This window comes from Haliaeetus leucocephalus, unplaced genomic scaffold (assembly GCF_000737465.1).
Source record: "Haliaeetus leucocephalus isolate CR32 unplaced genomic scaffold, Haliaeetus_leucocephalus-4.0 Scaffold395, whole genome shotgun sequence".
Lineage (NCBI taxonomy): Eukaryota > Metazoa > Chordata > Aves > Accipitriformes > Accipitridae > Haliaeetus > Haliaeetus leucocephalus.
Window position 1 is genome coordinate 5,077,423 of NW_010972831.1, and position 15,219 is coordinate 5,092,641.

General features: G+C 44.8%; 2 protein-coding genes across 2 annotated transcripts in view; one reads left to right on the forward strand and one right to left on the reverse strand.

The window, feature by feature from the left end:
• PIGL (phosphatidylinositol glycan anchor biosynthesis, class L) overlaps positions 1 to 10,280 on the forward strand; it is a 61,699-nt gene extending 51,419 nt beyond the window's left edge. Inside the window, exons 5-7 of the mRNA XM_010573948.1 lie at positions 3,314 to 3,345; positions 8,833 to 8,966; positions 10,112 to 10,280. Of these exons, the coding sequence (XP_010572250.1) occupies positions 3,314 to 3,345; positions 8,833 to 8,966; positions 10,112 to 10,210 (265 nt within the window). The 3' untranslated portion in view covers positions 10,211 to 10,280. The remainder of the gene's footprint in view (positions 1 to 3,313; positions 3,346 to 8,832; positions 8,967 to 10,111) is intronic.
• Positions 10,281 to 11,860: 1,580 nt separating this feature from the next.
• CENPV (centromere protein V) overlaps positions 11,861 to 15,219 on the reverse strand; it is a 3,417-nt gene continuing 58 nt past the window's right edge. Inside the window, 5 exon segments of the mRNA XM_010573710.1 lie at positions 11,861 to 12,134; positions 12,495 to 12,609; positions 13,003 to 13,072; positions 13,923 to 14,021; positions 15,038 to 15,219. The exon segment at positions 15,038 to 15,219 is cut by the window's right edge and continues 16 nt beyond it. Coding sequence (XP_010572012.1) covers positions 12,010 to 12,134; positions 12,495 to 12,609; positions 13,003 to 13,072; positions 13,923 to 14,021; positions 15,038 to 15,219 — 591 coding nt within the window. The 3' untranslated portion in view covers positions 11,861 to 12,009.

Sequence of the window (15,219 nt, forward strand, 5' to 3'; positions counted from 1 at the left end):
GTCTGGTTAGGGAGGGAAGAGGCGTTCCAGATAGCAAACATTCAACATCTGGCAAGTATATCCTTCTAATGTCTTTGTGATTCCTAGGAGACTGGCTGTTCTTCCTCCTTCACATCTGTTTCATCAGATTAATTGGGCAGATTAGAGGTTAGGATCCTAAATGGAGCCCCAATGCATCTTTAAGACATCCATTCTTTGCCATGCTCTTCAAAATTGTATTTCCCCAGTGCTCTACAGCAGCCAGCGCCGTCAGTTCAGTGAAGGGTTTTGCCTTTGGCATGGGAGACTATTTGGAGAGTGAAGTCATTGATTTCAGTGAACAATTTATCATCAAACAGAACATCACCAAAACTGTAATCCACCCACCAGGGTGTCAGTCCTGCTTCTGTCCCGGAGGAGTTCTGTGTTCCCCAAGACTGAGGTTTCAGCCCCATCTTGACTTGTTCCTTCTTGCCATCATGGGGAGGTATCAGTGGTTGGTGCCTCTTAGGAGCTAGCCCACTCACTTTGCTGACATCTTTCCTTGAGGATGACTGAATAAAGACAGGGAATTTGACAGCTATCTCAGTCCTGCAGTTTGCAGGGTGAGAGTCGTTGGACCATTTCAGTTTTTCTGCTGAGCAGATGTAGCTGATAGCTACAGACAGCAATAGCTTTCAATGCAGCTGGTCCTTGAGGGAGGAGCCAGTGCTGAGTCCTTGCAGTGCAGAAATGGTGGGTGCCTTCAGACGTCTCAGTGTTTTGAAGTTCTTCATTGCAGAGGGTCTCACTTTCCTTCAAACATGGATCTGAACCTACCACAGGCATAATAAAGAGGGTGCATGAGAGATGCCCTGTAATCAGCTGGCCTCTAGCACTTGGTGGGTGGGTGGGAACAAGCCACCTCAGATCACTTTATGTTTAAAAAGAATTTATAAAAAGTTGCTCCGGAAAAAAACACATGGAAAAAGCTCCTGAAAAAGAGCCTGTTTGTGTTTGATTTTTTGAGATTTTATGCCAAACTCTTTCATTTCACCCAAACCGCAGCACATCCAATCTATAAAACAACATTCCCAAAATGGCAACAACAGAGAGCTGCAACCTCTCCCCTACTTGGAAGTGTCCCACAGAGACAGCTCCAGCAGGGTGGAGATGGGAGTGAGAAGATTGATTTGGGAGAGGATTGGCTAGTTTTGTGAACGTGTGCAGGAGGTAGAGTTTTGTGTTTCTCTCTCTGCAACCACAGTTCATTGCCATGTCTTGCCTGAGAAATACAAACCAGCAAAGCTGCAATTCCTCTGCAGCATTACAGCTGGGTGGAGCCCATTCCCATAGCTCTGCACTGAGCCTTGCTGAGTACTGAAGCATTTGGCTCAGGACAAAAAGGATGAGGGGAGAATCAGTTTCTTCATGCCTGTTCTTCCAGATCAGTGTCAGGTCTGCCTGGCAGCAGCCTTGAGGACCCTTCAGTAACCAAAATACAGTTTGTGTCTCCCTGAACCTTTATATAAGCACAAACTCCTTAATTTGATGCTGAATCAAACTTTCCTTCCCTGCTGAAGATGCTTTCTGCTCCTGCTGAAACATTTCCGTGTGAACTCAATCTCTCCTTGCTTCTGTTTCTAGTGGCTGGGAATGGTTATTATTAGTTCACTTTTGGAGCAGCTCTTCACATCCTTTAATTTGCTGTCAGTTAGCACTTTGAAGGTCCCTCCATGGTAGAGCAGCACACCCAGAACAGACACTAGGACTTCGAATAGCTAGCCAAATTTCACAACCACTCACTGCTTTATCTCTCTGAGCCTGTTTTAAAAAGTTCCCACCCTGCTAGCTTTAGCAAGTGCTGAATCACTTCTTTGGGTGGCCAAATTCTACTTGTGGGGGAAGAAACCTCTGGCAGAAGAGCAAGGCAGATATAATGGAGATACTTAAACCTCCACCCCCACCACATCCCCCTGCCGAAAAATTGCTGGTAATGTTTACAAGGCAACATTTAACAATCTTTGTCAGAACAGTAGGACTTGAGTAGTGGGGTAGAAGGTGGCCAATTCAATATTACAAGGCCATTGTTTAGTAGAAAATGGTACTGCTTACAGATCTTTGGCTCTGGAGAAGAGGAGACTGTTGGCAGGAGAATCTATTTAAGGCATATGTCTTCTGATTGCTGTTTGAGTTCTGCCATGACCTGCATTTCTGGCTTGACTTTTGCTTTGAATTGCTTTGGGTATTCATTACTGCGTGCTTCCTATTTTGTCTACGCCTGTGTAGCTAATCCTTTTCCTTGAACTTAACCAATAGCCAGAGATAATCCTAGTTTGAAAGTGACTGGAGAAACATAACAGTTTACATATAATGTATGTTTTATCCTGGTTGATTTACACATGAACTGTCACGTTGTCCTTCGTTAAATACACCACTATAAGATGATAGCAATCGCTTTAAATATTACACAGGGTTAAATAACTTTTTTTTTTATTTCCTTTCTCCTTTTGGCAAATGTTCCATTGTTTAGATATATTTTTTTTCTTATGGAAGAGCAAGCCTGGGTGTGGGACAGCTCTGAGTGCCATCTGCTGGAGACCTGCTTCCTCCCATCCCTGTGATGGGCCAAATCTGGAGGTGATGAAAATGGTGGTGTGAGCATAAGTGCTCTGAAGCCATGAACCACAGGCTAGAGCAGAAAAAACAAGAGAATTAAAAAGGAATTGAAGCTAATACCCTCTGATGCCTTCACCATATCAGGATCATTTGCTTACACTTCTTGATGGAAGTACCATGACTGTTCACATCTCCTGCGCTGGCTGGTCCCCTCATTCTGTTTCCAAGGGATGTATTTTTGCTACAGAGACTTCCCAGAACAAAGTCATGAAGGGATCACAGTCTTCGTGAGCAAAAAGTCAGAGCAGCTTCTCAGATGTCTCATGGGTTAGAAAGAAAGGAGCTGCCACTGAGGCAATGTCCCTGGTCAGCAGACACAAGGCTTTAAGGAGCCACCGCTCTCAGAATTGAATAGCCTTTGGCAGCTTCTTGCAGTTTTCCTTAGTGCAACATGAGAAGTTTGAGAGCGAGGTGGATTTATGGAGCTTATCTGTGCTGTGTCCCAGCAGCCAGGATGAGGAAAGTAATGGCAGAATTGTGTGGAGAATGAGACTTACCAATGCCTGATGTGTGCATCCAGTGTCAGCTCCTGAACTTTCTTATAAGATTAGCCATTGTAAATGTGTGTGTGTATTAAGAAAAAAAGGTTGATTTAGTGTACAGAGTTCATACCTGTAAAATCAGGATTTTAATAACTTAATTGAGTGTTTACCTCTATGTATCTCTTCCTTCACAGGTACCTGCATTCAGAGCAGAAGTTACCTGAAGGTATGTCACATTATGCATCTATGACCCTGCAGGTATTAGGCAATCGTTTACATTGATGTTCTGTCCAGGGTTTCATCTGCCTAACTCGCCTCTATTTGCAATGCAAATGAAACCTGCAGCTGAACTCTTCCTTGCCCTTTTATCTTCCCGCAGTTTTTTACCAGCTCAGGCTTCTCTGCAGTCACTTTTCTGTCCTTTGGGGTTGTCCTGTCTCAGTGGCGTGATTCAGTGTCTGGCCTATGCCTCTTTCTGTCTTGTGTGAATATGAGTGCTATTTCCAAGTCTCTCAGCTGAGTCCCCGAGTTTTTGGTCACATCTTACTTGTAAGCTGGTTTGTTGGGGGTTTTTTGGTTGTGGGTTTTGGGTTGGGTTTTTTTTTTGTGACAAGGGCCTCAGAAACTATTACCAGCTCAACCAGAAATGATTGCATGTACCAAGCTAAGCTTCCGTCAAAATGTAGTCAGTATGAGAAAGGTATCTGAAATCTGCACTGGCACAACAAATTGTTGGAATGTTAGAGTGGCTTCTTTCACCTGTAAACAAGCAAGTGTCTCTGAGAAACTCTCTGTACAAGTAGGGAAAAGAAAGAAGCAAAGTACAGAAGCAGGTTGCTCTTGACCCCCTTTTCTAGCTGCTGTCCCAGAGTAGATCTGCAGCCCTTATCTCTAGCAAACAGTGCCTGACTCGGGGACAAATTTGTGGAACTAGTTTAAGCACAAAGCTGTCAGCTGTTTGGACAGAGCATAGGAAGATGGCTTAACCAGGCCCACCCAGTCAACCTCCTGCTCCCTCAGCAGCCATCCAGACTGTATTTCTTTAATGCTAATTCCCGAATAATTGTAGGATTTGAATGTGTCACAGCAAATCAGTTTTAATTACCTGCTAGCAGCAAGTTGCAGACCAAGATCTGATGGAGACAGCATGAGCCAAGATGGCAGAATGCCCTTTTACTGAGTTCTGACTCTAGTCTCTTCAAGAGCAGTATTAATGCCAACTTCTTCCTAGGACCTCATCTTTGTTCAGCTTTGGGATGCAGCAAAGAGCTCTCTGTGTGCAGTGCAGAGAAAGAACAAGGAACTGCAGTGGTTAGATGTCACTGCTAGATGTCAGGCCTTATCTAGACTGAACAACCTTCATGTGCTGTTCATGCAGGTTTGTTAGATAAACTGTGGCCCTGAATATGGGCTGTGCCTCAAATTGGTTCAGGTTTGAAACAGACCATGTACAGACAACATTTCCATTTCTCTAGCAGCATCAAGAGACTCCTGAAGCTATGTGAAAGCCTTGCTGCTCTGATTACATCACATCTGACATGACCTACAAACACCAAAGGAACAGGGAGCTCCCATGCTGCTGCTTACGCTAAGCCTTTCCAAATATAGTTCCAGTCTCATTGAAATTCCCAGTATTTATAATTTGATCTGGCAGGCGTGCAGGGCTGTGCATCAGAGGGGCTTAATGAAAAAAGAGTGATGCTGGGATTGAGGCTGTCTGGATAGAGCTGAAAGGCATGTTCAGGCCATGGAAATGTGCTGCTCTCCTGTTGGTAAGAGAGAACTATTTCTGGGTGAACCTGTGTAAGCCCATGTGATCAGGGAATCCACAGAAAATCTCTCTGCAAATGCAAAACCCAGCTAAGCCTTGCATTGCCTCAGTGGTATGCAAATGAGCACCCTAAATATCCTGCTTTGCTTTCTAATGCCTTTAGCCAGCATAAATACAACAGGCTTTTTATAATCTGTAATCAAGTTCTCCAGCCCAGGCACAGGCACATAGGCTTGTTTCAAGAAGCCAAGACAGCGGCTGGATATGCATCCACCCCTACTGCTGGCCCCATCCACCTATAACCAGCGGTATTCTGAAAGAATTGGTGTTCTAACATCTGTCAGGAGCAGTGCAAGCCTTTAGCACGCATAGATCTGCCTATAGTCTTCTCATTCTAGGCACACTTGCTGCATAAGTGATTTGGAAGTAGAAGCCAAGCCAAACAGGCTGCAGGCTTCATGCACTTCTATTCTAGGCCTAATCCACTAGCTATATTGATCTTGCCCTTTCTGCCAACCTAGAGAGGTTGTATTACACTGTTAATCCCATCCTGCCCAGGTCACAGTCACAACAGGCTCTGAAAAGCTTCACCTGCTGGTGTCACAGCAGTAGACTCATCAATGGCAGCACTTCTCTTACCCTTCTTGGCAGGGAGCAGCCTGTTTCTCTGAACCCGTTTCCATCTCTCCCCGAACTGTACATTCCTTCCCTGCTTCATTTCATCTCACATTCCCATGTGGAGAAGCGTTTGCTGTCAGCACGTGGAGATCCTTGTCACATCACTAACACAGAAGACTCTTATAGTGCCCTTCATTTTGTGAGGCTCGAATGCCATTGCTTTGCCTGATGTGACCATTGGAGGTCAGACTGATCAATACTGAAATCATTTGCTGTTGTTTTGAGCCCTTATTGCTGAGCTTTGGGGAACAAAAGGGCATAATTGCTGCATGAATTAATATTTCTTAGGGAAAAAAATTGAGAAAAGGGAGAGCACATTTTGTTAATAGAGCAGCCCAGGCTTCACAGATTGGTGGTGGGTAACCCTACTCCAGGCCTCTCTTCCCATCATTGCAAGTAGGAATTCATGTGGCATTGCCAGGGTCCATTAACAACCATCCAGGAAAGGAAAGACCCATTGTCCCATGTTTGCTCTAGCCTTGTCCTCCCCTGTAAGCACTGAAAAGCAAACAGGTGGCTAGTGGGAATGCTGACTACAAGAGCAAGGGGATCCATATCTGTTCCTTTCCTCTACTGTGCCATGGTGCAGCAGCGTACTAATTCTTTTTTCTGAAACTACCCACCAACAGATTGGGCCTGCTGAGCAGCCCAGAGGATCTCTGCAGAGTAGCGGGGGAAGAGTGTTCCCCAACTCATGGCACATCACAAGTTGCTTCCAAGTTTGCTACTGGGAAACAAGAAATGTCTTTAGTGGGACTAAAAGGACTGTCAGGGCACTTCTGTATGCAACTGGAACACTTGTCGCTGCAGAGCATCCCGTGTAATAACAAGCTGAAACCTTAAAGCAAGCTAAACAGCAACTGCTCTGTCTGTCACTTGTCAAGGTGGACCATAAGAAAGACGGGGTCTCAGACGGGAAGTGGCACAGGCCATGCTGGTCACACGGCTGCCTGCATTCCTGCACGTCCAAGGGTCTCGCTGCAGAGAGCTTGGCAGAGCCATCAGTCCTTCCAGATGGTGTTGCACAGCTGCTGCTCTGCAGGGATGGGCGCGATGACCTTGCAAGGGTTGGATGGCTGAGGCTGCAGTAGGATGGGATTAGGGAAACGGTACTGACATAGTTAAGACAGCAGGGCCTTCAGGGCAGAGGGGTGCCGAAGGTGATCCTAACCTGGGCAACCTGGGCAAGGCACTGCCGGCAGGGAAACTGGCTGTGGGTCCCTGCTCCCTCCGCAGCTGGTGGACACCGCCATCTCCCGGCAGCTCCTGGCAGGCTGGGCCTGCAGCAAATGTCTATGAGATTCAGGAGGGCTTTGCCTCCGGTTCCTGGCACAGCACAGACTCGTGTTAGCGTTTGTCTGGATGGAAGTGCCAGTGATTTCCCTTGAGTCCTCTAACCCAGCCCATTGCTGCCCACAGCAGGAGAAAGTAACTCCTTTGAATGCTTTGTCCACCCTGCTGGGGAGTCATGTCCCAGGATCAATGCAGAAAGAGAACTGGAAGGGGAGCATGGTCCTGGAGCCCTCTGTGATACTGAAATAAAGAGTTTCCAGTTTCGCTTTTGAGAGTGGAAAAGGCTATTGAAAAGTTGGAACAAATTGTACATCCTTCTCTTGAAGAACAAAGAAGAAAGAAAGGAATTGAAAGATCCTGGAGATGTGCTGGAGGGAGTCCATCAGGGCTGCCATGTCCTGCCATTGCAGGCTTTGGCTGGAATAAAAGCAAGACCTTTCTTTGCAGTGAAATGAGTTAGCATCACTGGGAAGAGGCAGGGGACACAAATCACTTGTGAGGGGATTTGTGGAGGATCGTCCTGTGCATGTTCTTTGTTCCTGGATCCAGCGTGTCTCCCCTGACTGGGGAAGGAGTGGCGTTGGTGGGGTATCTTTGAGTACCATGCTCTACTTTGGAGACTTGTGGGGCCTTGTGCCTCCAGGAAATTCATTCACCATAAGAGCAACAAGTTTTGCTTTCCTATCTTATGCTTGGTAGAGGCTAGACTGAAGGATCTACCAAATGTCCAAAGTAGGGAAGTTAGCAGCAGGTTGACTGTTCAGATCATTGTGGGATGAGATTCCTGAGCGCTAGCAGATCTGCATAGAGGGCTCCTAGCAGAGGCATCATCACCTCTCTCACAGAAACCCACCTTGTGTAGTTACTCCTTTAGGAAAAGACGTTTGCTTCTGCCCCTGTCCTGGAGAATCTTTTCCCTTAGAAGGACAGAAGTCCTGCTTACATTTTAGGGCCAAGAGGTATTTCAGCACCACCACTTTGCTTTGTGTTCAGGATATAACGAACATAACAGCTTAAGCAGTATTAGACGTGAGCACAGGCTTCACACAATAAAATGTGCATTAGGCAGCCATTGTAGCAATTCAGCATTGTTCTTTGTCTCCTTTGTATAATTTCGTTGTTTAAGGGCACACTGAAGAAAATCTCATTGCAAATCTAATTGCATATCTGACCACCTGTGTAAACTGTGACTTTGGCCTCTTCTGCGGAACTTTAATACAATGTCTGAAGTGTGGAGCATAATCACAGCAGCTTCCAAGCCCTAAGAAATCCCAAAGCAGCTCCCTTGAGAGCTACAGGCTCTTAATGGGACCATCAGTAGCTCTGAGCTCATCAGTGAAGACAATTTAGCCATGGTAATAAAAATAGAAATTAACTTTTGAATTCAAGGGGCTCTTTAAAACAGAAAAAAAATTCCACACCAGTAGAACCTTTATCTATGTTACATCTGAGCAATGAATTCTGGAACTCTGTTAAAATGTAACTGCCTGCCTGAGTTAATATTTGATACAGTCATTCCTGAATCTTGTAAATATTTTTTCTGTAGCTAAGAATTGGAGTAGAAAGAGGAAATTTTTCTGTAGCTGAAGCAGAGACTGCTGTTTTAAATTTCTATTATATGATATAGTGCCAGCATTCAGAGAGCCATCTGTGCTTTTTCCTTTGAGTCTAATTACGTAGGAATAATTTAAATTATAAGAAAAAAACCCCAAAACCCTCTGTATTCAGAGCTAGCTTTGCTTTCCACAGACCCCATACAGAACAAGAACCAGTACAAATGGTCATAGACATGCACTGGGCACAAAAAGATCCTGGTGGAAGCACGAGTATAAGCTGCTCCCCTTTTTGTACAAAAAGGATCCCCATGGCCAGCAATACAGGGCAGCCTGCAAAGACCTGCTGAGCATGGAGAGTTGGGCACCTTACAAGAATACTGTAGTTTTGAAATATTTATTCTCTTTCTCTGTCTAGGGTGCTGTGTACTCGTGCTTGAATCAGTAAATCTCTTCCGGAAGTACATCTCTGTCCTGGATGTACCCGTTTCCTGCCTCCTGCCCAGAGATGCACTCTTCATCCTCACAGAGGAGGAGACTGAACAAGCCAGGGTGAGATGTGTGGTGGTACCTGCTTAACCTGTTTGAATAGCTCATCATCGTTGTGAAGACTTTAGTTAGAAGCATCATATTGATAGAGAACTTCATAAATATTTATATACATGGACTACAAATATCACTTATAAATGATCTTCAGTGATTTGTAAAACATGAACAAGACCGGTTGCTTCATGTGCTGTGTGGATAGCAGGACAGGGCTGAGCAGATTTGCAGTTCAGAGATCTTAAGTAGTCACAGTGCACTGAGTTTTACACTGTGTCAAGGATGCAGGATGTATTTCAAAGGAGGCTGGATCCAACATAATATTCTGAACATGAGAGTGGCCTGTGAAAGAATGGCATGACTGCGTGCCAGGAACCACGTCCTTGGATCATAGCTCTAACTAAAGATAGAGACAGCTTGTGAAGTTGTGATCCAAAGCTCTTTATGAGTTCCCTTCTCTACTGTGTATTTTTTGAACTATTTTGCTGCATGAGATCTCACACATTTAGGCCACAGTTACCTATATCCAAATCTGATGAGCTCCCCTTCCACAGCATGAAAATACTTGCCTGGCAAACAGTACTGTTAATCCACAAATTACATAACTTTCCTGCTTTTGAGGCTGCTAAAAGATAGTTATGTATGGAAACGGCTCTGATAAAGGTGGTGTTATTCCCTTGTGTTTTTTGTTTCTGAAATCTGACCTTTCTAAGCTGGTGCACTATAAATAGATTAAGTTTCAGCTGGCAATGTATGATCGGAAACAGCAGGCAAAGCATTCTCAGATGCACACCTATCAGGTTTCTCCTTCCCCAGCATGTGAACACCCAGGCGTGAGATCACATAGGGAGGAGGAGTTAGATGTGACAAAGAAACTGTCACAGCACCAATCTGCAGCTGATAGTGTCCTTTCTAGCAGGACCCCTCTGAACACTAGGCAGCACACCACCAGCGACATAGGGGCAGACAGGCCTCTCCCTGCCCTTTGGCCCCATAGAGTAGGCAGCCTTCTACCTCCCACTACTTGTTCCCTGCTCACTGAAAACAGGCTGTTCTGTAAATTGGCAGTGAACCGCACAGGAGGCCTAGGAAACTGCCCTCACATTAGGTTGAGAACGTTCTTGTAATGCTTTCTCAACTATTTTTCCTTCTAGAGAGCCATGCGGTGTCATCGCAGCCAGCTCCTCTGGTTTCGCCACATCTATATGCTTTTCTCGCGTTATATGGTGATCAATTCACTCCGCATTCTGTGAAAGACACATCGCTCACAACTTCAGGACTAAAAGAATAAGTGAAAAAAAAAAAATGTGCCAGGCCCAGGACTAAGGAAAACTTACATTCTCAAGAGGACAGGATTCTCTTTGTCTAGCATTCTTTCAGACTACGGAAAATGGGCTGTATGAACTTCCTCCTGAATATCTTATTGCCTGATACATTGAGATGAACAGGGTTTAACAGCTACTCTATTTTCTCACTGTAGAACCTTAAATAGGATAAGAAATTTCGATTAACCTAATCAGGAGTCAAATGCAGGAGCATTCTTCATTAGAGAAGATACGGCACAAACTGTTTTTCCCAAAGAGGATATAGCTGCGAGGACTGCTTGGTGACTATCTCTTGGTGCTTTTCTAAAATCCAGATATCAGGAGTAACACTTCAAAGATCATGCTATCTCCACAGATAAAAACCAGAACCACAAGACCTGTCTTATTTATTCAGAACTTTAAAAAGCCAAAGCTTATGAATAAAACATCAGAAATCTCACCAGTTTCTCTAATTGCACTGATCTTTGCTGCTACTGCTGCTTCTTTCATACATATTGTGTTGCAGGCTCTACCTTCGCAGAGTGTCCCTCATGAAACATGAGCATTTCTTCTTGCTTCAGAACATGGGGTTCGAGATCAACTCACAAGAGTCTCAACAGGATGTAAGAATGAGGTGCAAGAGACCCAGACTGTAATTAGGTGTTTATAGAACACATGCAGAGATAAAAATTGCAAGAGGTGTTTCAAAAGCTGTTCCACTTATGTAAAAGAAAAGTGCAAGAATTAAAGATCCTCTCCCTTATGTTAAAAGGTAAGTGAAGCAGCTTTCAGTGGTTTCGTTTCTTAGCCTATACAGAGATTTTACTAATGATTTGGGTTTCTGTGGGGTCACGGTGGAGCAAAGTCAGCAATACTCAACATTTCTGTGGGCCTTTGCACTCATTTATGTGGGCTTACATGTACGGGAGGCATCTTTCCTGCATCTACACAGCTAGTCATTGCATAGTTAAGATCAGAGCCCAAATTGCCAGATCCTGATCTGTTGCTGTAAGCACATCCTCCTCCTGAAGACAACAAAGAGTTCCTGGTTGTACTGAAGTACGTGCTCATTGTTGTAAGAGTATGACAGTGTTGAACTCTGTTCCCTGGCCATGAGTCAGTGCCTAAACATATGCCTAGTCAGCCTTCAGACCATGCCTAAGTCCAGGCTTAAGCAAAACAGCACTTAATCACGTGAATAACTTCAGTGGCCCCTCTCTTGCATACAGCTAAGCACCTGTGTCAGTGCTTTACTGAACCTGAGCCTAGGCTTTACTGAGCTTGAGCCTGCTAAGCTCTTTCAGATCCCCTTTAACATAAAATCCATGGTAAATTCATTGAAGTCAATGGAGAAAAAACAGTGTAAGTTAGTATTATGTCCTAAGCAAGAGATTATCTTATATGGGACATTTTTATAAGCCAGACTTGAAACACAGGAAATATCCATACAAGCAAAGATTAGATTTTTTTTTTTTTTTTTTAATACTTTGCTCTGTTTATTGTGATTTAAACTTTAGCACAGCTAAGGGCAAAGTACCAAAATAGCAGCCCTGGGGTGGTTTATGGAACAGAGGTAGTTTGAAAACTGAAAGTCACAAATGAGTGGGACAGGCAGCGTAGAAAGATTTATTTAAGAAACAGAGAACAGATAACAATAATGTAGAGATTGATTTTGCCAACCCTCACCCAGGAAAGCCCAGACTACAGTTCCACAGCAGTGCTCCAAGTTCAGCTGCTGGAAGGTTGTGTCAGGGTTTTGACATGTCTCTGATGGTCTTATGTTCCTTCACTGCCTTCTCCCATTCCTTGCCATTGATATCCTCTGTGACAATGGTCTGCACGGTGCCATCATCCAGGCAGTGGGGAGCTATTCCTGAAGAAAGACAGAGTACATAGAAACCTGCTTTTCATAGATAAAGTGTGGGAGATGCCTGCACCACTCTGTGGATGGGGCATCTCAGGGAATGGTAAATGCTCAGTCCAGCTATTGCTGTAAGGCTGAGGAGCCTAGATGAGAAACCTGTCACAGGCAGAAGCCCACACATCATAGGTAAGACTCTTTCTTATGGAGGAGCTACAGGTTCAGACTGCAGTTCCAGATGTTTAGCACTTTAGGAACAAACTCTTAAGACACATGCTGCTCACTGCTGTCATGTTAGCATCCAATGGAGTCTTTATCCAAGGTCTGCTTGGTGGTAAACTTTGGTTACCACAGCTTATTCTTTCTACCTACCATAACCATCTGGATTAGAACGAGGAGTATAAAAGCTCTGTACGCCACAGGTCTTGCAGAATGTGTGCTGGGCACGATGTGTGTTGAAGGTGTATGTTGTCAAATTATCAGCACCCTAAGCAAATGAAAAGCAATGTAAGTTTTCCACGTAAATAGGTATATTACTTTCTATGGGCCTGTAGGTAAGAAATGTAAAATTTAAAATACCGCCTTCATGTCTTTACTTGAGATGCAGAGTTCTGCATTCATGCTCCTTTTCTGAACCCCTGTGCTTTGTATATACATGTGTCCATAACAGTCGAGTCTGAGAACTGCAAGAGCTCTAACGTCAGCTCACTAAATAAGATGCACTAATACATCCACACCAGATGGCATAAAACTCAGCCATTTCCCCCAACCGGCCATAGACAAACTTAGGATAGAAAACTGGCTGCCACTTGCATCTTTGAGGATAACACTGAATTATACTGCTCATGTTCATGGCCACACTCTTACATTCTTACTCTACCTTCAGCAACTTGAAACGCGACGCTGGGACAATGAAGTGTCTGTTCTGTTTCTTTGTGCAAATGCTGCAACTGTAAAAGAAAAAGCAGACCTTTCTAGAAGCAGCCAACAAGTTGTAGGACAGCAATCAGATCTAGCATGGACCTCTTGACAACAGAAATCCCACTGACAGCTAAAATGGCTCCTGGTTAGCATCACAGAGGTAAGCAGCAAAAGTCGACTCATGGTATCAGTAGTGTTTGGCGAAGCACACCCATGGAACAGACTGACCCTACACAGCTACACCAACAAGGTATTTTCCTACACCAAATATTATATGCCATTTTTTCTTCACATATACAACTCTCAACAGACATAGCAAGGACAGACTCTAGCCCTGAGAAATCCATTTAATCTTTCAAACTAGACTTTGCCAGTTTTGCTAACATTAATTACCTTGCAAACAAGAAAGTAATGTTCAGAAGTTCACCCATGAGCTAGAAGCAAACTAGTTGCAGGCAAAGGGGGATCACTGCTGAAATCAGATAGTGTTGTAGTTTGAAGCACATGTGGTCAGACAGGTAATGTTCACTTGAGAAGACCAAGTTAAAAAAGGATTGATGGATGTGCTTTGAGCACACTGCACTTAGAGGAAACATAAAGCAGACGGCTGAATACCTGTATTCATTAGATCTCTCCTGACACTTTCTGCAGGAGTATGGGTGTGAGACCTGAAGTCCTACCCAAAGAAGCAGCACCTGAAATCAGAAGCAGCACTGCTCCCATACTGGATCAGGACATAATTAGGGGTATACCCTATGGAAACAGCTCAAAGGATGTTCTGCAGTTGTGTCATCTTCTTTTAGCTCTAAGGTATTGATTGGAAGAGCATACGAGCTTATATTCATCTATGAGAATAAGGAACAAAAAAAAAAAACTCACTTGCAGTTAAAAACATGCAGATCTGCTGAAGCCCAGACCTCAAAGCGGATGGCTCCGCAGTGACAGCCTCCCGTGTGTTTGACCAAACCTCTGTATTCACTGGAGAGAGAAACAACAGAGAGGTTTTGTGATGATTTTTTTTTGGCCAGGAAAACAATAAAGCTATATACTACATTATTCAATTCTGCTTTGAGCAATTGCAGAACACCAGAATATGTATCCACTCAAATGTATTTTAATAAAATGTGCCACAGTGAGGTAGAGAATGGCTTTTGTCCTCTGCAGCAATTGCTTTTCTGATTTAATTAAAATGGTGAAAAGGAAAGAAGAGCAACAGTTCAAGTAAAGTACACTCCGCATGCAATACAAAACATATGCTCCCCTGCCACAGTTCAGGTCAAAATGCTGACCCAGGCTACAGCATTATCTGTGCACATACATAGAAACGAGTGGTATTATCACAAGACAACCCTCTGGGAACTGAATTTTCCCACAATTTTCGCACAACTGCTCAAGCACTACTAATATTCCTCCATTTAAAAGCTGGGAAAAGCTGCGACAAGTGGATTCTATGCAATGTTGGAAATTCATTTTATTTTGTATTGTAATTGCAGAGGAACTTGACGATCAAGGGATTTCTGAGCTTGTGCTTCTCCCTCTCCCCTAGGACGCCTCCATAGCAACTGGGCAGAATCACCACGCTAGGTCAAACGCAAAATGCAAAGAAAAAAGCTTTTCATTTCAGATTTTCACTCCCACGGACAGTTACTGATTACAGCCCGGTGATGATGTGCTGTGCTCTGGAAAGAGCGAGCACAGGAAATGGGTGGAGATTTAGAAGCTGAGCCTCGCTGATCCCGCACGATGCCCCCAAGGGCATTTTTGATGGGAGAGCCCTAAACCACAGGAAGCTTTAGCATAAAAAGCCACTTTCTCCGTGGTGCGTGTGGGGGACACCCTCCCCCCTCGCCCTTCTCTGCAGCTTTCCAGAAGCCCGTGTTTACTGCTGTGCAAATGCTGCCAAGAAGACGATGATCTAACGGGGGGAAGGAGCCGCCGGGCAGGGTGGCTCAGCCTGGAAACTGCGGGAAGAGCCGCCCCGGCCCCGTACTCACTAGGCGTCCAGCAGCAGCCGCGCCGCCTCCTCGCAGCTCAGCCGGTGCCGCTCCTGGAAGGCGGCCCAGCGCCTGCTCTGCGCCCCCAGATTGAAGGTGCCGGGGCCGGGGGGCTCTGCCTGCGCCCCCGGCCCGGCCGGGGATCCGTCCGCCTTCTTCCCTCGCCCCCGGCGGCTCCCGCC